This window comes from Rhinopithecus roxellana, chromosome 15 (genome assembly GCF_007565055.1).
Source record: "Rhinopithecus roxellana isolate Shanxi Qingling chromosome 15, ASM756505v1, whole genome shotgun sequence".
NCBI lineage: Eukaryota > Metazoa > Chordata > Mammalia > Primates > Cercopithecidae > Rhinopithecus > Rhinopithecus roxellana.
Genome location: NC_044563.1, coordinates 22,508,769 through 22,532,633, shown reverse-complemented (window position 1 = coordinate 22,532,633; position 23,865 = coordinate 22,508,769). Strand labels below are relative to the sequence as shown.

At 37.4% G+C, this 23,865-nt stretch overlaps 1 protein-coding gene across 3 annotated transcripts in view; it reads right to left on the bottom strand.

Moving 5' to 3' along the window:
• The window catches only part of SLC17A6 (solute carrier family 17 member 6), a 41,441-nt gene that overhangs the window by 13,928 nt on the left and 3,648 nt on the right, over window positions 1-23,865 (bottom strand). For 2 of the 3 annotated variants that reach the window (XM_010369260.2, XM_010369261.2), the window contains exons 2-6: window positions 23,478-23,730; window positions 21,879-21,997; window positions 5,504-5,618; window positions 4,037-4,124; window positions 2,217-2,307 (exon numbers count right to left, since the gene is read on the bottom strand). In XM_010369260.2, the coding sequence (XP_010367562.1) occupies window positions 2,217-2,307; window positions 4,037-4,124; window positions 5,504-5,618; window positions 21,879-21,997; window positions 23,478-23,730 (666 nt within the window). The remainder of the gene's footprint in view (window positions 1-2,216; window positions 2,308-4,036; window positions 4,125-5,503; window positions 5,619-21,878; window positions 21,998-23,477; window positions 23,731-23,865) is intronic. The other variant, XM_010369259.2, reaches the window with a different exon arrangement.

Here is a 23,865-nt window from a genome sequence, read left to right as displayed (position 1 = left end):
TCCAGATCTGGCAAACAGACTATTAAATAAAACCTAGATTATTTTAGCATGAGTGCCTACATTACATAAAAAGTGGGCCTCTGTACTTAATGTGGTAACAACACTTTTCGTGACTGTATGCCATATTATTTTTACCACATACTATTGCCTATTGATCCTTCTTTGGGCAGATGAAAGTTATAAATTCCAAGGCCCTAAACTGTAAATACTTTTTCATCCTCTTCTCACCATTAAAACATGTCCTTTTTGTGCAATATAAATATGTAAGCATTAATAGTAGCAAGAATTTCAAGTGATTTATTCTAGTTTCCCAGCAGTTGACCATTTCATTTTTTTCCCTCACACTGTTCTCTTTGTCCCTTGGGTAACAATCTAAATGCTCCTGATCCCTACAACACTTTTTCTTTGGCCTATCCGATCTCTAAGAAGTGTTCCTTAACACCATACATAGCTTCTGATGAGCTGTGTCCCTTTTAATTACTCAACATTGAAGTAAACATGATTTAGGTTCAGATAGTGCTTAAAAATTCAGTATAATATAGTGTTTACAGAATATAACTTCCAGTTTCAAATCCTGTCTGTGTCACTCATTCGCTATATGATCCAATCAGTAACTGAATCTCTCTAAACTTCCACTATAAAATGAGATAATAATTCATTTTATGGAATTATAGAAAAGTCAAAGGAGGTAATGTATAAATCAACAAGCACAGTAGATTGCACAAAATAAGCACTCAAAAAATGAGAGATATTGTAATTTTATAAGAATTATCATTACCACTAATGGAATTCACCTAAAGCGCCAGATATGCTGCTAATTACTTTATATGTATTATCTTTTTTAACTTAACATCACTATAATGATCTTATCTCTTTAATCTTTAAAATATGACAAATGAATGTGTGACTCCAGACCAAGTTATTGTTACACACAGCAAGTAAGCATAAGCAAGCACTATGATATGACATTTTCAGATTATCTGTTTACATTTTGCATCATTCAATGATAAATATCAAATGAGCTATAACTTGAAATAATGATATTGGTTGTTTATGAGTGCCTTGTTTAAATTTGTATTCTTACTTCAAGGTCACATATCTTCAATTAAGTAATGGATTAAGGCACAAAACAAAGTATTTAATGGATAGCCATATCAACTTGTACAATACATCCTATGAAACAAGTGCTTTTAAACTTTGTTGAATTATGCACTCCTTTGAAAATATAATGAATAGTATGAATTAAAATCTGATTTCAAAAAATCTCCCTAAGGAAAAAAAATGTTCACGAGTACATATATGGCTTGCAATTTAGGGCATTCATGGATCCAAAACCCATCCATGGCTTTTGAACCACAAAAAGTGTCCCTATGATAAGTGACATTTAATAACATTCTACAAGCCTAATAATTTGTTCTGATGAGAACATTTCAAAATGGGAATGAATCAGGGCAAATTTAGAATCAGCCAGATACTGTTCTACCACATGACTTCATTAATATTTCAGATTCTCATGGCAATGTCCAAAGATAATTTTAATCACTGACAATATCAGTTGAGATCCAGCTTTCCTTTATTTTTCCTTTCCCGTTATTAAAAAGTGCCTCTTAAAAAGAAAGACTGTCGGGATATTTTGAAATAGTTACAAGGTGAATATCAAGAGTGTTTTAGACTTAGGATTACATATTTTATTTCAATGTGGAGACTTAATTGCCTTTAATTCTGGGGAAATGAGGACTGAGATATGCTGCTACAGCAGCTAACTGCTGATATTTCATCAAGGAATTGAATAGTCGCATTAGCACCACCATCCCCTTTCAGCTTTCTTCCCCCATTCAATCTTGAAGAGGCAGAATCAGGAAAATGACCAAGAAGGCAATAGCAAAGAGAGATAGGTGCTGCCTAACTCTTTTCTCTTCATCAACTTTTAATCAAGAGAATTTAATATTTTTTCATAATAAAGGACATAGATTTACCAAATGACAAAGTTCCTGTCAGCAATGTGGTTGCTTTTCAAAACAAGAAATAGCAATCTAAGAAAAATAACAGATATGAAGTGTTTTCTAATCCTCTCAGAATACAATGAAAGGATTCTTAAGAGAAGAAAATAAGTAAGTAAACATAGAAATGAATTTAGTGATTGATCTCATTGTCTGCAACCACTTTTCTTTTAGCCTATGCACATTTCATTTAACTCTATTGCATAGAAATATAACATACCATAGACATAAAACACTGAAGACCAGCCAGTGTACTGCACAAGAATGCCAGCTAAAGGCATTGCAATCACAGCGCCAGCATAGGAACCTAAAGTGTAAGGAAGAATGGGAGAAAGGTGAATGAAATCAGTATAAATTATTTATTTCATCTCATATCCCTTGGTTTATTCACAAAGACACTTGTACACTCAGGTATACGGGCCTCACACTCAAATTCCCACCACCACCAAACATATAAATGTCTACATACGTATACAGAAACACGGGATTACACAAGCGGATATCACCTACCTCCTACCCAAGACACGACAGATATTTAAAAATAATAATGGAGCCATGCTGACTGGCATGTGTCCTGCATGTCTGTGTGCTGAACTTGGGACAGAGTGTTCCAATACTAACCAGACACCTGAAATCTATTCTTGCCACCTCAAGCATGTATCTTCTTGTAGCAAATTCATGCAGTTTCAGGTTTGTGTAGTTTTTTCTGACTTCATTTTAACTTTTTTTTCTGCCAGAGGTCTCTTTATTAGAATCTATGATTGAGGGCATATTGCTTCAGTTCTCAATGCATGGCCAGAAGATATCATCAAGGTAAGTTATCATGTTTTTCCACTATGACAAATTTGTTTTCTTTGCTGCCCATAAAACAGTTTAAAACGTGCTGACAATTCTCATGATAATAGGTAGCATTCATTAGCTTTTCTAGTGAATACCACCTGATTTACATCCCTTTGAAATTTACATAGTGGGTTATTAAAAAAAAGGGGGGGGGGGTCTTAGACATATAGGCAGAAATGGCAATATTTGTGCCTTGGGATTTAGACCCAAATGCATGCAAATTCAACCTCTATAGGCAATAATACTGCTAATCTTATGGCTTAAAGATACAGCAAAATCACAGCAGCCTTAATTTCCTATTATTAGGATTATTTACAGCAGTTCTAATATCTGATTTGGAAAGGGAATTGCTTTCTTTCTTACTGCTCTGGTAGAAAGAGTAAAACATGCATTCTGCAGGCATAAAATGACCTTAAATTACACTGATTGTCTTAAAATGTTTTAAAAGTTAACAACGAACAAAAAGTAGCTTCAGATTACCAGAAAGAGCTCTACACTTTAAAAGCTGGGATTGAAGCTTTAATACATGTTCATTAATTCTACTTCCCAAAATAATAGTAAGGTCAGTTATGATCCCAAAAATAAAAGTTCTAATGAATGGGAAATTATAGCAACAGTGCTTAGGAGAATACTTAAAGATCATATTAATTTAATTAATTTAAATTATAATAGTTATTTTCTATAGGCATTTTATTCACTGTAATTCAAACATATAACTGTATCGAATAAAAATTCTGAGAAACTGTTAGATTTTAACCCCAGGCAGAATTCAAAGTAAATTTAATATTTATTCATAAAAATAAATACATAGTCTAATTATGTTTTTATCTCTGTAAACGTGTTTAAAATTTGTATTTTTATATCTTTGTGTCTAGGTAGAATAAAAAGAAAACTCTGAGGTTCTCAAAAAAATGTACTGCAGTATAAGAGTATTATAAAAACCACTCATGAATATATTTGAAATCCTAGATGAAATGGATCAATTCCTAGAAAAATACAAACACAAGAATAAATAGAAGATTTAAGCAAAACAATAAAACTAAAGAAATGGAAATGGTGGTCAAAAACCTTACCACTCACAGATGTGCACACAAAACCCAGATGGTTTTACAGGTGAGTTTACCAAATTGTCAATTCTTATTCAAGTTGTTCCTAAACTTTTACCCACCACAGCTGCATCTGCACACAGTACTCACCACAGAAAGAAGTGGTTGCCAGTCTACTCCTCTCTAGAGGTGGGGCCCATTTGCTCCATATCCCATGACATGCTGGGTAGGTAACACCCTGTGATGGAGGAAGATATACATCACTGTCACCATTTAGCAACAAGAGTCTTTTTAGTATCTTGTTCAAATCCTCCCTGCCCTTCAGGCTTCTTTCCACCTCAATTTTTTTTTTTCTGATTAAGGTAAAAGAAAAGACTGTATATTAATCAATTTATCTGCAATTCTGAACAGTTTGAAAAAATTCAGGAGATCATTTTGTAGGGCATTAAATTCAGTAGCTCCCAAATATAAATATCTATACAGAGAAAAGTGAAGTTTAGATCCTTGGGGCTCACACTTCCTGAAAGCAGTGTCTAACATTTAAGACCTTAAAACAGTTAGTTTTTTCCTGTTGTTTTGAACCTATCCTTTTTTTTTTATTTTTGGAGGGAGAGAGGGTTTTTTGGTTTTTATTTTTATTTTTTTAAGTTCTGGGGTACATGTGCAGGATGTGCAGGTTTGTTACATAGGTAAATGTGTGTCATGGTGGTTTACTGGACCTAGGAACCCATCACCTAGGTGTTAAGCCAGCACTCATTAACTCTTTTCCCTGATGCTCTCCCTACCCTGCCCTTCCCCGATAGGCTGCAGTATGTGTCGTTCTCCTCCCTGTGTCCATGTGTTCTCATTGTTCAGCTCCCACTTATAAGTGAGAACAAGCAGTGTTTTGTTTTCTGTTCCTACATTAGTTTGCTGACGCTAATGGCTTCCACCTCCACCTGTGTCTCTGCAAAGGACATGATCTCATTCCCTTTTATGGTTATATAGTATGAGAAAGGGTTTGTTTGTTTGTTTGTTTTGTTTCATTTTATTTTGTTTTGCTTTTATGTGCCTTAATAGTTTACATTATTTATCTATTTCCATTATACTCCATGGAAAGAAAAAGAGAAATTGGTAAGCCAAACTTGAGTTTTTAAGTAGAATTCTTTCAAAGTCTGCAGACTGATGGAGCAAGATTTGATCATTAGAATTAACTGCCCCAAAAATGTATTCAATGAAATATTTAAGTGAAAACTCATATCATGATTCAGGAACTTACTTAACATAAAACTCCCAAGATACTAATTCGTGGTTATCACCAGCAGAGGACAAACTCTAAAATTCTTGTCATGACACATTAACAAAAGTCCCTGTTTTTTAAGTCAAATAGGCATTAAAATATTTCTTTAATCCCACTCAATTCTAGAAAGAAGGAGGTAAGTAGTGACATTCATAGCTTCATATCATTTATGGACAAAATATCTGATTGTCTAACATTTTCAGTGTTTCATTTTTTATTTTGACTCTATTTAGATACAACCTAATACAATATATTTATTTATAGATGAAGACAAACATAAACTGGTGGTTCTCAACTACATGCCAATCTTAAAAAGACTTCACCCTGAAGTCACATACCTCAACAAGTCCCTGCAGTATTCTAACAAAGATGACGCATCCATAATGCACTCTGGCTGCTGATGGAATTAGCATATTCAGGGTAGAGGTAAGAAGTATGGCAGCTCCGAAAACCCTGAAATAGAAAAGATGGGAACACTGTTTAAATGATTCAGCATCTTACATACACATATATAAATTTCTCAGGTGAAATTAAACATTTAAAGTAATAAAAAAGTGTCAATAATTTTAAGGTGGATTGTTTTTTTCTAATATGTGTTCTGGACTTGACTGGCTAGCCATTGTAAATACACACATGGGCCATCTAGAAATTCTACATTTGATGCACCAAAATATAAAAGAAGGAGCCAATACATTTACTATTAGTAAGGAGCCAAGAAATATACTATTATTTTCTTTATAGACTTAATTTAAATTGTAAATATTTAATAAATCAGTATATGTTTTGGACTCTATTTCAGTCTACAATGTAAACTGCTTAAGGGTAAGAGCTTGTTTTTCACATCCATTGTATCCTTGACACTCAGCACAGTGCCTGACACATAGCTGGTAATAATTGAAGAGTTACTGGAAATAATGGATGCATAAACAAAGTTATTCCTCACATTATGCAACTATTTGTAGCTTTCCTAGAAGCTGTACATACATAGAAATTTTATAAACGAACTCGTATTTTAAATGTCCCAAGAAGTTTCTTGATTAAATCCCTTAGCACATGTTCTCGAAATAATGCCAATAATTATACTTAGTATACCTTTCTCAGGTTTCTCATTTTTTTCTTCTGTTTGAAACGCATCTAGAGCAGCACACATACAATCATTCAAGAAAAAAATGCTAGAAACATCATGCCAAAGCTTGCATCCATCTATAAGTAAAAATTCCATTCCTTCTTTAAAAAAAAAAAAAAAAAAAAAAAAAAAGCAAAACAATAAAACAAAAAAACTTCTGATCAGGTGCAGTGACTCAGGCCTGTAAACCCAGCACTTTGGGAGGTCGAGGCAAGCGGATCACGAGGTCAGGATCTCGAGACCAGTCTGGCCAACATAGTGAAATCCCATGTCTACTACACAAAATACAAATAATTAGCTGGGTGTGGTGGTGTGCACCTGTAATCCCAGCTACTCTGGAGGCTGAGGCAGGAGAATCGTGTGAATCCAGAAATCAGAGGTTGCAATGAGCCAAGATCACACCATTGCACTCTAGCCCGGGCCACAGTGTGAGACTCTGTCTCAACAACAACAACAACAACAACAACAACAACAACAACAACAACAACAAACACTTCTATAATGTTTATACCAAGTAAGAAAAGTATTCCTTTAGCTGGGTTACTTTATAACTATTTTCTTGCAAAGATGTAAAGATGTTTTGGGACATGCTAACTCCAATGAGCTAATCTATGTATTTTAGGCAAATTTTATCAAGTGAAACATGAGCCTTACATTCAGTCAATGTTGGTTGCCTCATAGAAGCTCTAATCTTTCTTCTGGGCACTTTTAAGGGTTACTGTTAAAGACCTGGATTTCTGAAAAGGACCGTCTATGATTATTATTAATCTGCTACAGAAAGATGAGAAATGACATCACAAACGGCAGTGAATTAAAACAACTCCTTTTCTACTGATCATATACTAGTCAAATAATTTTGTGTAAAAATGTATGTAACCTGTACCCACCTTCCCTTAGTGGCTTCTCTCCTCTGAGATAAATGGTCACTCATGAAGTGAATATTCTGCTCCATTCTTCCACTGTGCTGTTTGCCCAAAATAGATGTCCTTTTGTTTTAAGACAAAGATAATTTTGCCTGCTAAGGTTTGAGGAAAATCTTTTATCCAGGTTTATCTAATATGTGTGTGTTATTTTATTATAATTGTTTTAGAGTTATGATGCATAAATTTTATTTTCTATGAATGTAACATTCTATCCTCACTTTCTCTCCCTTTTTGAAGTGTTTATAAATACGATTGTCTTGTGATAAGCTGGTGAGAGATGAATATTACCCATTTTTTAGCTTAGTTTCTTAACCTCTTTATGATTGAAATTTGGGCCTAGATAACCCTTTGTTGTGGAGTGCTGTCCTGTGTACTGCATGATGATTAGCACCATCTCTGGCATTTATTCAGTGGGTGCCAGTAGCACATACCCCTCCTCTAAGTTATGGCAACCAAAAATGTCTCCAGTAATTGTCAAACCTTCCCTGTGATAAAAATCACCCCCTTAGTAAAGCTGAATCAAGTATAAACTATTCATTGAATGTACTCTATAGTCAGAGCTAAATTTAATGAGTGCTTATTCGACTTGCTAGATACCATATTAACACTTCACATGCCATAAACTCCACAAGCACCTAACAACCCAGCAACATGGATATTATTCATATACCAATGTTATAGATGGAAAAACTAAGCCTAAGATAAGTTAAATTACTAGGTCAGATTATTAGCTAGTTTTAAATAGAGAAAACCTGTTTCAGATACAGTTCTGTTTTATTTAAAACCCAGTGAGTTTTGTCACTAGGATTTATACCTGATTATGCAGATATTAGGTAGTTAGTAATATACTTCAGCATTCTAACTGTAAATCTAAATAATAATCTTCACAAAGCCACTTGATATCACACTATTATTTCTGAAATAAAATGATGATAGGTTACTTTCAATGTTTACTTTCCATTCTTGCACTGAATAATATTTGTTATTATATAATATCATGTCATAATTGAAATGGTTTTAATTTTAAGTTCCTTAATTTCTACATAGTCTCACTCTGTCACCCAGGCTGGAGTGCAATGGCATTAACTTTGCTCACTGTAACTTCTGTCTCCTGAGTTTAGGGAATTCTCATGCCTCAGCCTCCTAAGTAGCTGGGACTACAGGCCCATGCCACCACGCCTGGCTAATTCTTTGTATTTTTAGTAGAGACTGCGTTTTGCCATGTTGACAAGGCTGGTCTTGAAGTCCTGACCTCAAGTAATCCCACTTCAGCCTCCAAAAGTGCTGAGATTAGAGGTGTGAACCACCGTGCCCGGCCTCTTAATTTCTTTGTCTATCCTTTTTTCATTATTAGTGGCCACCGCACCTCAAAATCCATTGGTTTTCTTGTAACTAGTTATGAATCCATCAAACTTTACAAACCTCATCTTTTTATTAATTCTATATAACTGTTATCCTAATTAATATCTAAGTAATTAAAATTCTGATTGTCAAAACTCTTGCCCTAAATGGAAAGCCTTTACACTTTGTCTTGCCATACAACCAAAATTAAAGCAGTCTCCCCATTTAATATTCATTCATGTGTTCACACTTCAAACTTCTGTGAGACTATATTCAGAGGAGAGTATTGTGTGGAGGAGAAGGTAAGATTTACAGGTCACTTACTGTAATTTCTCCATTTATATTGACTCATTTAATCCTCACAACAACTCTCTGAGTTGTTAGACTTTCCTCTTATTTTAAGAACAAGGAAATTGAAACAAAGTGTGGCCAAGTTAAAAAGCAAGTAGTAGAGCTCAGATTTAAATCCACGGCTCTCTAACATGAAAATCTGTGCTCTTTCATTCACATGATGTCAGCAAGCACTTAGAAAAAGAAGATAATGGACCTCAGTGTAGTAGGAGAGGGAAAGAGAGACAAGTAGTCCAGGGACAATGTATGCCAAGGGCCACAACATAAGTACAGATAGAAAACAACAGAGACAAACATTCATCTCAGCTGAGTTGACCAAGTCACAAACCTTTGGTAGGGAAACTTTGAAAGATTAATATAAAAAAGAAGAAAGACTTTCCAAAAACAAGGAATGGCTCAGCAAAGCTTCACAAATGGAAGAGTTTAGCTTATGTACCAGAAACTAAGGAAGTATTGAAAATGGGTGAACATAGTGGCTCAGGTACTTAGGAGAAGGAAGAACATCTAGAGTGGGATGCTGGATGAGGAGACTTTGAGGAAGTTTAAGTAGTCCAAGAAGGTGAAGGGTGAAATCCATCAGTCTGTGACATCTTGGAGATGATTGAGTTTGGGGTGACCACAGAGGGTGACAATTATGCCACTAAAGTGAGGTAAATGTGAAGCTTACTAGGATTGAGGGGAGAGGGATCCAAAAGCTAGGAAGCAAGCGGTGGTTAACATCCATGTAAGTTCAGGCAAGATGAGGGCATGCCGAGGAGCAAGGGGTCAAAGTCACTGATGGTAGGAGCGGGCGGACAAAGCTGACAGAACGCTACAGTAATTTTTTTAGGACCCCAGCTTTGTCGCTTAATAATTATGTAACTGGTAAGTTGTTTAACTTCCCTAAATTTCTGCTTCCTTGTCTTGAAAAAGGACATCACTAGGTAATGGTTCAGAGCATGGATTCTTGAGTCAGACTGCCTGGGTTCACAGCTCATCTGACACTTATTACTTGAGTGACCTTGAGCACTTCATGTAACTTTCTGTGCCTCATTTCTCATCTAAACAATGGGAATATTAACAGAACCTCTGAGTTATTAGAAGTAAAACAACCACAAGAATGGCTGGCACACTCTAAGCATTTAAAGAATGTTAGAACTTGCACTATAATAATACTAATGTATTGTATCTCTTAACATTGCTATATGGCTAAATAGAATTATGTACCTGAAGGACTTAGTCTGATGCTTGACACATGAAAATAAATTCATAACTCTGAGCCAGTCAGGTAGAGACAGTAATTGTCAATGGTTATTGAATTGCTAGTGTGGATATCACTTCTAGATTCTTATTTTTACTGAACAACAATATTAGAAAGCTCTTACTGCTATCCTTACTTCACAGATGGTGTAACCATGTCTGAGTGAGATAAAATAACTTGCCAAGGTCATACAGATAGTAAGTAGAGAACTATGGTTGACATTACTTACCTGTTGTAGATCCTGGATATCTAATCGCTAAGATCTACTTATTGTAATAGCAGCAGAATGAGTACTGGCATTAACAATGCCAACAGCAATATACAAAATAACATAAACTTTGAAAGATGAAAATGTTATTGAAAGATGGATGGTAGTAGCAGTGGGAAGTGAAAGCAAATTCTACCCCATCTCTCTTATGTTTTGAAGTAAGTAGTAAAATGAAGAGGTTCATTTATGAAAGTTTTGTACTTTCTTAAACCAAGTGTAGGTTTCAATAAAGAAATGAAAGAAGTAGTGGAATTGAATATGTAAAAGAATTTTAAGAAGATAAAATTGCCGGGTGTGGTGGCTAACGTCTGTAATCACAGCATTTTTGGGGGCCGAGGTAGGTGGATTGCCTGAGGTCAGGAGTTCAAGACCAGCGTGACCAACATGGTGAAACCCTGTCTGTACTAAAAACATTAAAATTAGCTGGGCTTGGCAGTGGGCACCTGTAATCTCAGCTACTCGGGAGGCTGAGGCAGGAGAATCACTTGAACCCAGGGGGTGGAGGTTGTAGCGAGCTGAGATCGCGCCACTGCACTCCAGCCTGGGCAACAAGAGCAAAACTCTGTCTCAAAAAAAAAAAAAAAAAAAAAAAAAAAAAAAAAAAAAAAAAAAAAAAACATTATATGTGTAGAGAGTTGTTTAGCACAGTAGTTTCTAGACTTTCACACGCATGATAAAAACCTGGGGGCTGTTAAAATACCGTTTGCTAGGTGTCAGAGATTCTGACTCAGTAGACGTGTTTGGGGCCTGAGAATTTGCATTTCTAACCAGATCCCAGGTGATTCTAGTATTGCTTGTCCTGCTTTGGGAATCACTGGCTTAGCAGTACCATGCCAGGTATTCCCCCAGGACATCACAAAAGGGGCAAATATGGGGTGAAGACCAGACCTAGAATAAATAAAGCTGGTCAAAGTTGGACATAGTGGAAATAAAGGGCTTACATTTTATTATAGAGGGGAGAGGCAAGGGTAGAATAGGAACACTGCTAAAATGGAAGATGTCCTTTAAAAAACACAAATTGACATTAGATTGTTAGATCAAAAATAAAAATAAAGTTCTCTGTTCTGCTTTTGACCATTCTTATTGACCAAATTGAGCAGCTGCCGTATTTTTCTTGGGGACATTTAAATAGCATGATATAGTATTTGTTAAGAAGACAAGTTTCTTTTTTTATTACACTGTGAAAATCCAAATTAGAACTCCAATTTCTTGCTAAGTATGACTTTGAGCAAGTTGTCTTTACTTAAATTCTTCAGCCTCATTTCTCAGTCTGTTTCTTGTTGACATTTAAATAGCATGATATAGTATTAGTTAAGAATGAGAGGGTTTTTTTGTTACACTGTGAAAATTCAAATTCCAATTTCTTGCTAAGTATAACTTTGGGCAAGTTGTCATCACTTAAAGTCTCTTAGCCTCATTTCTTGATCTGTATAATTGAAATGTTTCCATACTTCAAAAAAAGTATCATGAAGATTAAATAAATCAGTTATGAAAGGGGACACTGTCTAGTCCATAATAAATGGCTTGTCAAGGATAACCATTATTATACAGAAATTTCCTAATCTTTAATAGACTTTTCAAAGAATGATTATTGCATATCTTTTTCTCCAGAATGATTTTGCACAGATTAAGTAGTGTTAATTCTGTACCCATGAACACATGGTTGTTCCATATCAGGCTGAAATTCTAGCCGCTTTCATGAAGTGCAGAAGACATGTAATGGGAATTTTATCTCCCATTTTGAATTCATACAGAATTGATTGAAATGCATCAGCATCTTAGTCTGTGCCTCAATAGTCCATCTAAAGTATCTGATGGGAAATGGCCAGAAAAGAAAATTCACAGTCTTCTTTAAATCAATAACCATCTTAGAATCCTTCCAACTTTATCCTTCAATACTTACCCACACCCCGACCCTCAAAAACACACCTCTTTTTCAACTAGTCTCCTCTCTCAGATATTGCTGAACTACTGTAGATCACTTTTGTAAGACTTAACTCGTGAGGTCGTACGTTCCCCAAGCCCTCCCATTATTTTTTCTCTTGGAGAATTGGGTCCAGGTCTCCACTTCTTTAAACCCCTTGGCGCTAGCACAATGCTTGTCATATGGCACGTTCTTAGGAATGAGCATCCATTTCTTTTTGTGCAAAGACTCTTAACTGAGGGTAATTATAACTTCCTCTCCTGAGGTATATGTAGGTGATAACAGATCTTTCTTCTATGAATATTTATTTCAAGCAATTGACTATTTATTTGTTCTCTAGCTTTTAATGGGGACAGACTGCTGTTCTGGGTATCCTATCAATTCTAGGAAGCTGAGTTATTTTCATAGAATAACTGTAGATTGACAGCTATGGGCTATAATTTAGAGTACTCCTGTAGATAAATCCTCACTTGAGATAGTTGCTGAGTTCAAGTACATGGCCCAGTCTGGCCTCATTCTTACATCTTGCAAAGAACACTGGAATCCCCTGAAACTAGTAGCCATCACATTGTCTTTTACTGCCTGTTCATCACTAGATCCTCATCAGCCTCTGAAACCACTGCCTCTGAAGCTCTGCTTTAAAAATTAAATTAAGAAGTAATGCTTCAGAGGCGATACGGTGTCCTCTTAAAGAACCTCAGCATTATTAATATTTAATATAGTTATATATATTGTATTATGCTTGTTTCACAGTCATCATTTTTGTTTGGTCTGATGCTAGAAGTCAGAAGCATTAAATATATTTTCTGTATATTAACAGGCAGAAGGAAATAGATTATATAACAAGAAACATTTAATGTTCATGTGAGTTTTGTTATCCCTAGGATTACTCTTAACTTTGACACTTAAAATTGGGTTTCACAGCACTACCGCCCTGAAAATGATGTTCATCATTAAAACATTTTAAAGTTATTCTCTGATCAAAAGACTTGTCTAGCAATGAAAGCCACACAAGTAAATCAATTCTCAAAATTGTTCCACAGGCAAGTTCTTTCCTATTGACCTAGCCCAGCACTAAATAATAGAGTGATTTTTTAAGAAGCTGTAAAATACAATGTTTTTTGAAGAAAACACACAGTAAAGATACTTAATAGGACAAATGTGTTTAGTAAAGAATGACATAATTTGAAATCAGACATCCTGGGGTCTATAACCCAGCTCTGCCTCATACCTCATAGTGGTATTTGGGAAAACAATTCTGTATTCAGTTGTCTCATGAGTAAGAGAAGTATCAGTATACCTGCTTTCATGGTCATAAACATAGAAATAATAGGCAGTGGGGACTCCAAAAGAGAAGAGTGTGAAAGTGCTGGGGGTGCTGGTGAGGGTCGAAAAATTATCTCTCAGGTATAATTATCTATTTAGGTAATGGGTACCCTAGAAGCCTAAACCTCACCGTTGCACAATCTATCCACATGACAAGCCTTTACATGTATCCCTTGAATCTAAAATAATAATAAAAGAAAGAATACCTGCCTTATAGAGTCATGTGAGGGATAAAGATAATGTACATTACAAATGTTGTGATATATATATACACACACACACACACACACTTATTATTTGATTCAATTCTGATTTTACCTGCCTCCTAAAATGTAAAACAAAGGCAATTATGAAGTTGATTTTATAATATAGTTTATATCTTCTCTCTTTCCACTCTAGAAAAATCATTTTCTGGAAATAAATACATTTTGTAAAATTAAATACTTGTTTATTTTGATTTTTTAAATTGTAAAAGTAAGTTTTATATAATATCAGGCAGTATATTTATATCATTATTATATATTAAAACAAACTATCAATGAAACACTCTAGCAAATTGCACATTTTTTTTAACAATAAACACAGTAAAACATAGCTTTCTCAGAAGAAATAAAGAAGTCACACATATATATAGCTGAAATTGAAGTTCCAAATAATAAGATGAATCTCAAGCAGTCTGGTATTTCATTTCACTTAAGGTCTTTCTCCTTATAATTGGCATCTAAGGTGCCAGATTGAAAACCCACTCCTGGTGTGAATGTAAGTCAGAGATAGGCCATCGGTAATTGGGCTGGGGAAAAAAAAGGAAAGAAATGTGCAAACTAATGTGTAAAATAATAATGTTATTGTTTCTTAAGAAAATACATAGAAATTGGTGGGTGCTCTTAATTTTTCAAAGAACAGTATTATAGTCTCTGTGACATAAAATAAGGGCCATTTGCTTATTAAAGATGTTTTCAAAATAATAAACCATTTGAAAATCACTTAAATTTGTTGGTTTTTTTTGTGATTTCCTCTGCAGCAAATAACATTCTCAAATAAATTTGCTGATTATTGTCAGGTTAAAACCTGATTTCTGTTTTTCTTCTACTTGTCACACACACATACACTTTCCTCTTCTTTTACAGTATGAAATAATCACATATCATTATTTTATGCATGTTGATGTTCTTAAATGGCAGGAAGCTCTATACCACTATAGAAACTGCCAAAATCAAGAGGTATAATAGTAATCACGACATAGAAATGTTTGGAAAGGCAAATGCAGCTGCTGAAAATCTGTACCACAAACTGCCTGATGATTAGCATTCAGTATGGCCCATAATGAGTTAGCTTTGAAATTCCTAGTCATATTTTCTCTGACCCACAGCCACAAACACCCTCAAGTATCAAGCCCACCCCAAAATGATTTTCCCAGAAGAGGTGAAAGGAGCACTGGTGACTTGTCACTTCTACAGATGATGTTCATTTTCCCTAAATCAATCAGTCCACTTCCATTTGGGCAGTGGATTGTCACTTAACAGGGAACTAGTGTTCCTCACCTCAGGTGTGGAACTAATTCTTTCCTGGAGGGTCTGCAGTAGACTGACTCAGGCTGTTTAATCTATTTAATCTAATCAAATCTGGGCTTGGATGCTTCCCTTTGTCACATCTGATGCCCCCACTCCCATATTAAAAAGGGAATACACAGGCACGAGCCAACCCTCTGAGTCCCTTGATACATCATTAAGTTGTAAAAATGACTTCATCACTCATGACAGAGAGATTAGACAGCCCCAGTGGTAGCATATGGCAGTGGAAGCATCACTCTACCAGCTGCCCACATGACTCTCTCCTTCCTCAAATCATGTCTCTCCCCTCCAGAAGCTGCCCCTGCACTGCAGTAGCAGAAGACTGCTGCAGTGGGAAAACCCAGAGCTAGTAAGGGGTAAGGGGATTGGAGAATGAAAAGAGAGAGAGAGAAACTCATATCGACAAAGCACATGCAAGCCCTTGGAGATCCCTCCCTCCTCAATCCGTCTATTCATCTTATGGTAAAGGGTATTTTCTTTTGTCAGAAAAATGCAGGCTTCTCCTGCCTTACCCCAGATACCTAACCTATGGGGCCCACAATAGGAAGGCGGCTAGATGTTTGATTGGCAGCTAGATGCACGAGATAGAAAAAGTCACCTCTGGCCTTAAAAGACTGGGTGCTTATAAACCATTTCCATCGGAACAGGATGGTGGTCCCTTTCAGCAGGATTTACATTCATAGTCTGAATTATTTTCTCACACATAAGGAATTCACAAATATTTCTCACTGGAAGGATTGAGGAACTCCTCCTTACAATGGAGGTTGCAATGGAGAGAGGGAAAAAATTATATAGATAGACAGACCAACAGCGTGTGTGTGAGTGTGTGTGTGTGTGTGTGTGTGTGTGTGTGTGTGTTTGATGATGGTGCTTAGGAATTCATTTCCAATGCTTATTTCAACCATAAATAAAGCACATCTTTATTGTTTCATCTCTCTGAAGAAAAAAGACAGAACATCACCAGTAAAATTGCTCCTTTCTGGGCTTAATACGTGAAGATATTATGTTTAAAATGTCTGTCTTCTTCTCTTTTTGAAAATTATTCTAGCAAGAGATTTTTCATAATTATGCCAGTCAGAATATTTACCTAAAGTATATTAAAATGTATTTTTGTCAATACAAATGCACACCAGTAAATTTTAAAACCATGCTTTTGGGTTTGCTCACTTTTACGTATAAATTACTTTCTATTTGATACAGCATATAAATTGAGTTGCATCAGCCAAAATCCCAAAGATAAATCCCTTCATTTCTGCAGACAAAAGTCTAATCTACACCCAGTCGTGTTCAAATCTCTGCAATTTTAATTGTAAGAGCCCAAACTGCCCATGTGTCTGAGTGGCAGAAAAAGTTATAAATACCATGTGTTCTGCTATAGAATATCAGATTATTTGTCTTCGTCATTATCAAGTGTAGAGTTTGCCTTTTTCAGAGAAAAGGGTAGAATCAGCTATGTTGTAGCCAAATAGCTTGGGAGCCAGTACACACACACACAAAAATACTGTATGATTCTCCTGCCAAAATAAAATCTAAGGATCCCTTGGGCCTGCTAAAGGCTTCTCTCTCTAATTCATGAAATTCTTCCCTGGATTTGGGGCATGATAGATTGTAATCACTCATTCAGAGAGCAGATGGCTCAGCTTACTGCTGAAAGTGAACTTTGCAATGAAGCATACAGTATCAGACAGAGATGTTAAATTTCATTGTAAAGGTACCTTGCCATCAAGTATTATCAGGCACGTGAGTTCTAGTCACAATCCCTTTGTGACCTCAGATAAATCACTACTCCCTCATTCTCTATTTCATTTCCTGCTCTGTAAAATGAGAGGGTTGGATTAGATGAGCTCTGTCCAGCAATAATATGGGTTCCTCCTTTTGTGGGGTTCACTATATGCTACAACCACGTGTGATCCTAAGTGTCTTCTTCAAATAAAGAAGTATTTTTTCTTTAGAAAAAGTCAAGTTAGAAATTCAAGAAATTTGAATTCTACTTGAAAAGACAAGTATTGAATTATACTTGAAAAGACAAAAATAAAGGATTACGGTAGGGGAAAATAAACTATAACTTTGTATAGAGAAGTCTAACCTCAAGCTAAAATGGATTTCTCTAAGTGTATTTATGCTTGGCTAGAATTCAAAGATTGGATGCACTGAATTACTAGCACTCTATACACTTGGCTAAAAATATTTTTTAAAATAGCTCTTTAAAGGCCTTCAAATAAAATTTATGGAATTTTTAGTGAATAATAATTTCAATTTGAATAATGTACACGGGGAAATAATTTTAAAGGTAGAAACATGACTCATGAAAAAAGGCATTTTTATCACATTGGAAGTAAACCAATTACATTACTAACACTTAAGGTAAATTTATACTAAAATAAGCTGAATAGTCACAGAAATTTATATTCCTTCCATTTTTTCCTAAAGTTAAGATTTCATTAATAATAAATAATAACAGCCAGCAATTACCTAGTTCCAGGTACTTCAAAAAACTGCATATATTTAGCTGTTATGACCCACATGTGGTAGGTACTTTGATTAGCCCTCTTTTACAGAAATACAAACTGAGGTGCAAAGGGGTTAAATAACATTTTATATCATTCAGTCACTAAGTAACACATTCAAGAGCCTGAACCTACAGTTTGGCTTTAAAGCCTAAATCTTTCTGCTTTTTTTTTAAGCCCCAAACACCTTGTTGTGATATTTATTTTATTTATTTAATGAATATTTATCATGAGTCAGGTACTCTCTGAGATGCTAGCAATACAACAGTGAAAAAGAAAACATGGACAAAACTCCCATTGGACAAACAGATAAATAAGTAAAATATTGATATGACAGGTGATGATAAGTGCTATGCAAATATTAAAGCAGGGTTGAGAAATCAAGAAGACAGGAGCAGGGTATTAAAAATATCAAATAGAGTTTGAATAATATCACCACCTAAATAAAGGCAAAAACACTTTTTGTAATACAGTGCTATACATTAAAAATATAATGTTCAACAAACTCCCTTTGCTGTATCTGACTTTCTGTGGTTATGCCTTTTGCAAAAAAAAAACACATATATATTTATATACGTATTATATTTATATATTTCATATATATAAATGTATTTCATATATTATATATATATGCTATTTATGCCATTAAATACTTGTCCAGGTTCTTCATAGCAATTTAAATGCAGGGTAAAACCAGTCTTCAGGAATTTCATATTTGTAAATATCTGGATTACTATAAGTCCATGTCCTGTATTATTTAAAGACAAAAATAATTTGGCCCCCACATCTTTTTATTACTATATTAATATGTTCTCATCTTAAAACATTAAAGATTTTGTAAGGAATCTTCCTTTGACCTCCCACCCTAAGGCCTTTCCTGGGGTGACTAAATTCTCCAGCCCATAATGTGCAATAGCTTTTTAAGGGAAGACAAAGGAAAATGTGATGCAAGAGCTGTCCCTCCTCTTGCCCCGCTCTTGGGAGTAAATTGGGTTTACTCCTCTCCTGACTCTTCCAACTCCTCCTCTCAATGATCAGGAAAGTAAATGTACTTAGAATCTGAGTAGCATAAGAACCAGGAGTCTGCATTGTGACCAAGAGTGGTGCTGTCTTTGCTTAATCAATAAATTGAAGAAGCCAAATAATTGCTCTTTGTTCTTCATTGAGAAATTTGCCAAGAGTGTGACCAGGAGCCCTTCTGTCTTGAGTGGCTGTCTCCACACACCTCAGTTTATCTTCCTTGGTTCCACCCACAACTGTGATGGCAAACACTTTCCAAAATGAGCCTCTTTTACACCTAAAGGGAAAGGAATCTGTCCCCAATATCACACACAACGGAAATCTCATTCCACTATTAAATGATCAATATGGAGAAGCTTATTTGAATGCATACATGATGCTTATAAGTGGAAGACTGGTTTTGCTGCTTTGTCTTTACTGTTTTTGAAAAAGAGATCATAACAGGAAATATATATCTTTCAAACAACTTGTAAAAATTTCTGATTTTGTATTTATTAAAAGCCTTCCAAGGAAAAATTCTATGTAGCATCTGTAGTACTAATTGGACATTCACCATGTTAATAATAGGGGTATCAGGATGGTTAAATTTTCATCATTTTTATAATTTTTTTCTTACTAATATGCAATACTGTTATAAACTGAAAAGAAAATGTTATACATGTTTAAAAATCATTGTCACACAAGGCTTCTACTGCATTTTGCAATGTTTTGTTATATTTTCAAAATGAAGCAAAATGTCAGAATCTTCAGGCAAGATAAGATAGTTGATCTCTGTAATTTTCTATAGGTTCATGATATTTTACAATACATTTTTAATTTAATTTTCTCAGTATCATAGAACATAACATATCATATATGAAAATATTAAGGCCTCTCCCTTGAATAACCACTTAAACGTAAGATTAATTTGGATCCAAATAGGAATTCTAGAAATTAAAATTTTTTTCTATACAAAAATTAGCTGAGTGTGGTGGTGCATGCCTGTAGTCCCGCTACTGGGGAGGCTGAAGAGGGAGAATCTTTTGAACCCAGGAAGCGGAGTTTGCAGTGAGCCCAGATCATACCACTGCACTTCAGTCTGGCTACAGAGTGAGAATCTGTCTCAAAAAAAAAAAAAAAAAAAAAAAAAAAAAAAAAAAAAAAAAAAAAAATCCTTTGAGGAAAATCTACCAGATAAATTAGAACCTGAGTCAGCATCATTTTTTTCATTGCTAAATATGACACAGATAGTAATGAGTTTGCTTTAAAAAAAAAAAATCAGAAAAACCCATTTACTGACCTCCTAGTGTTACAAAGAGGAAAAGCTGGAGCATCCCTGGTGTTTTTTCCTGGCAGGAAAATGTTAGCATTTTAATATTTGGCAAAGTGAATGTTCTGACTCTGAAAAAAACCCTTAAAGTCACCACCATTATATTTTCATTTTGCATCATATTGAGTTCTTGTATCATTTTTGTTTTTTGGTGAATTGTTGCTTTTTTTTGTCTCCTGCAGTGAAAACATTCCATGCATGTATGTTTAGGGTATCTTTCTGAAAACTTTGTTTTATTTTAGGAAATACTTTCTAGGGAAAAAAAAGGAGTGAAGACTATATATATTGGGGATCTAAAATCCAAAAACGTAACATGTTCATAATCAATAACATTTCAGAGAGTATTTTTTTAATTTTTTTGCCTAATATCAATATTTTCTTTGATTTATCACATCCCTAAAAAGGGATTCTCTACGTAGTTAATGACTTTCATCAAGTGTCCATCAGCAGATGAATGGATAAAGAAAATGTGGTACATATCCACACTAAATTCATTTGTTTAAAGGGACTATTTGTCTACTACTTGGTCTTAGTGTCAGCCATCCGTGTGTCAAGTAAGGACAGCCCTCAAAAGGCATTATTCCTAATGTATGGCACTCCCCTCTTGACATTTTAAAGCACTGCCCCAACACCCTCACTCTAGGGATCCTTAAGCCTAAAAGAAATTTCCAAGAATTCCTCCCCAGGCCCTGAGGACTCTGAGAAGCCTTGGGAAGAAAAGACACCGCTAGCGAAAGAGATTGTAATTGATAAAAGCCACAGTACCCGGCCTGAGAGATGAGGTGTTCCCAGGTTACAAAGGGCCAGGTTGCGTATGACCACTACTAGGGAGGTGCCAACTTCTAGTCCTCTGCTGTTAAAATGTGACTTTTGGGTGTAGGAAGAGGAATGAAGTTTTAGGTACAATAAAGACTAGAAGTCTTTATTTGTGGTATCTAAGCAGAAAGAACAGAAAGTGCTGGTGCATATGTTCTATGTAGGTTCAATTCAGACGTGAAGAACATTTAGTTTTGTTTATCAATATACACACAGTGAAGCAAAGGAAGCTACCTTTCACCCTCTGGTGGCCAGGCTATGCCCGTCGACACCCCCACCCCATCAGTCCTTAAGACTTATACTTTAGGGGTGTCTCTGCAGGTGCCGCTGGTGGCGCTTCTGGGAACAGGCGCTAGGACCTTGGTTGTGGACACCGCAGCAAGACAGGAGGCCACTTAAAGCAGCTGAGGGCTCCCCCAACCCCCGCCCCTAAGCAGCTCATTAACAGGTGGAATCGCATGGCTGGTTCCTGCCCTCCCCCTGCCTCCCACCCCGCAGAAACAAATCCTTCAAACCCAGAGCATGAACTGGGCGGGGTACAGGGCCAGGCGTTCGAGGCGCCTTGCCAGAGGTCAGACCCTCGGGGAGCCTGGGCGACTGTGGGGAGTGCAGGAGACAGCGCAGCATCTGCCGTTCCCCACTCCTTTGTGCACTCAGGCACACAGTCCCTGCTCTGCCTGCTCTCGGTCTGCCCTGAGCTCGGGTCAGGTTTTATGAAGCACGTCGATCATTTCGCCAAAAGCAAGTTCAGCCACAGCAGAGGGAAGGAGGCCGCGTGCGCCTGTCCCAGAGAGCCTGCATTCGTTTAGGCGACTAATTCTGGAAGGAGTCACCAGCAGCTCCAGCCCTGACAGGGTGTGTCAAGGGACTGGAAGACTTGGTCTGGGAGTCCTCAAACCCTCTGAGCTGTTGTCTCTGCTCCCAGCTTCTTCTGCCCCTTCGGAGGGAACAAACACCACGCCCTGAGCCCCAGCCCCGCCCGGTGCGTTACCTGTTGGCTGCCAGCCGAGACGCGATGTAGCCTCCCGGAATCTGGGTGATGATGTAGCCCCAAAAGAAGGAACCGTGGATCATCCCCACGGTTTCCGGGTCCCAGTTGAATTTGGCTTTCTATGGAGGGGTAGGAGAAATAAGCGTGAAGGGAAAGAGTAGCGTCAGTGCCAAAGGCTCACTTTCAGAGGTTCACAAGCCAAAAAGCCCCCAACGCTTGGGCGCTTCATGCATTCCTTGGATAAGAGTGGCTTCATTTTCGTTTCCTAACAAAATTGCCTCTTGCAACGAAAAAACCTTGCTCATTAACAAAATGTATTGTGATTAATAGTGAGGCCATGCGCACCGGCTTTGCTCCCCGACTGCTGTCAGGCAGATCGAATCATCTAAATGGAGGAATCTAGAGGGCCCGTCTTGGAAACTCCGACTCCCCATGAAGAGATTTGTTAGCCAGATGTGGAGACGCCTGGCAGGGGTCCACTTAACGAATCCGGTCAATGCGGACTCAGTAGTGTAGTGACTTCCAACCCTGGAGACTTAAATAGGGAAATTCTGGGGAAGGAAGGTGGGGAGGTAAGGAAGGTGGGGAGCGAAGGATGAAAGATGCAGGGCTCCTGGTGGCTAAGAGAAAGAGTGTCCCCACAAATGGCGATGGATATGGGCCTGAAGGATTTGGAGTGGTCGGTGAATTGGGAGGAGTAAAGGGAGAGGGAGTCATTGCTCAGGGGTTTTGATAAATGTGGGGCAGGGGTATTTCTGAAGGTGGAGGTCTAATTCCGTCCTATTCAGCCTGGGTGACTTCCCGAGGGGAACTTCAAAGTAAACTGGGTCGCAATATTTACGTCCGAAAGGTGGGAGTGCGCTTTTCCCGCCTGAGAACTGGGGACACTTTTTCTCCTTTGATATTTTGACACCCAGCGGATTTTGCAAGGTCTCCCGGATTCCAAGAGCCTTCCCCAGTTTCTGCTCTCAACTCCTGCTTAGTCTGGTTTACGGCAGTTAGGGTTTCTAAGAAGGAAGTCCGGACCCAGGGGTTCTGTGACCTTGACGTGACCCTCCCCTCTGGGCGCGACTCCCTGCCACCCTGGGACCCTCTTACGTTGTGGCTCCTCCTGGAGGAGGTAAACCTTCCCAAAGACCCCTCAGCCGAACCTGCTGATATGAACACAGCTGAGTTTGTTTTCCAGTTTGTTTCATTTTGAATATTAAGAATGTTTTGGCGGGGACTGAATGAAGTCCTGGGAAAACTATAATTAATATGCTACACTATTCATCCAAGTAAAACAAAGACACTTCTATTTAGACTTAGTGGACATTGCTAGTCACCAACGTCTTGTATTAAGTCACAGTTCACAAAACCTGATGAGCTAGACGCTCTTTTCTACTTTGTAGATGAGGAAGGGAAGGCCCAGACAACAGAGCGAAAAGGGAACTGATAACACTACTGGGGTCCATTCTAGAACGGCAGAGTTAGAGAGGAGCTTAGGTAGCACCCAAACCTTCCTTTCAGTGGGGGAAAAACGGGGCTCAAACAGGAGATGTGGTTTTGCGAGGCCGCATGGCCGAAGGGCGGGAGCCAGGGCAGCCAGACGTTGCCCACCTCCTTGATGACCTTGCCCCCGCGGTGGATGGTGCTGTTGTTGACCATGTCCACAATGGCCACGCCCAGGTTGCAGCGGATGCCGAAGGAGATGCAAAAGCCCAGGCCGCTCATGATGGCGATAATGTAGCGGCGCGGCAGGCCGAAGCATGTGCAGTCGCACAGAGGCGCCTTCTTCTCGGGCACCTCTAGGGGTTTCCCATCCTCCGTCAGCTCGATCGTCTCCCTGGTGTCTTGCTTCTTCTCCAGCACCCTGGGCGGCAGAGCAGGGGCGAGTCAAGGACGTGGCGGCTTAGGTACCCCCGATGCTGACCCATTCCCATTTTTCAGGACCCGTCGGGGTTGGGAGGAGGGCCGTCGACCTCACCCCACCCTCGGGGATTAGGGT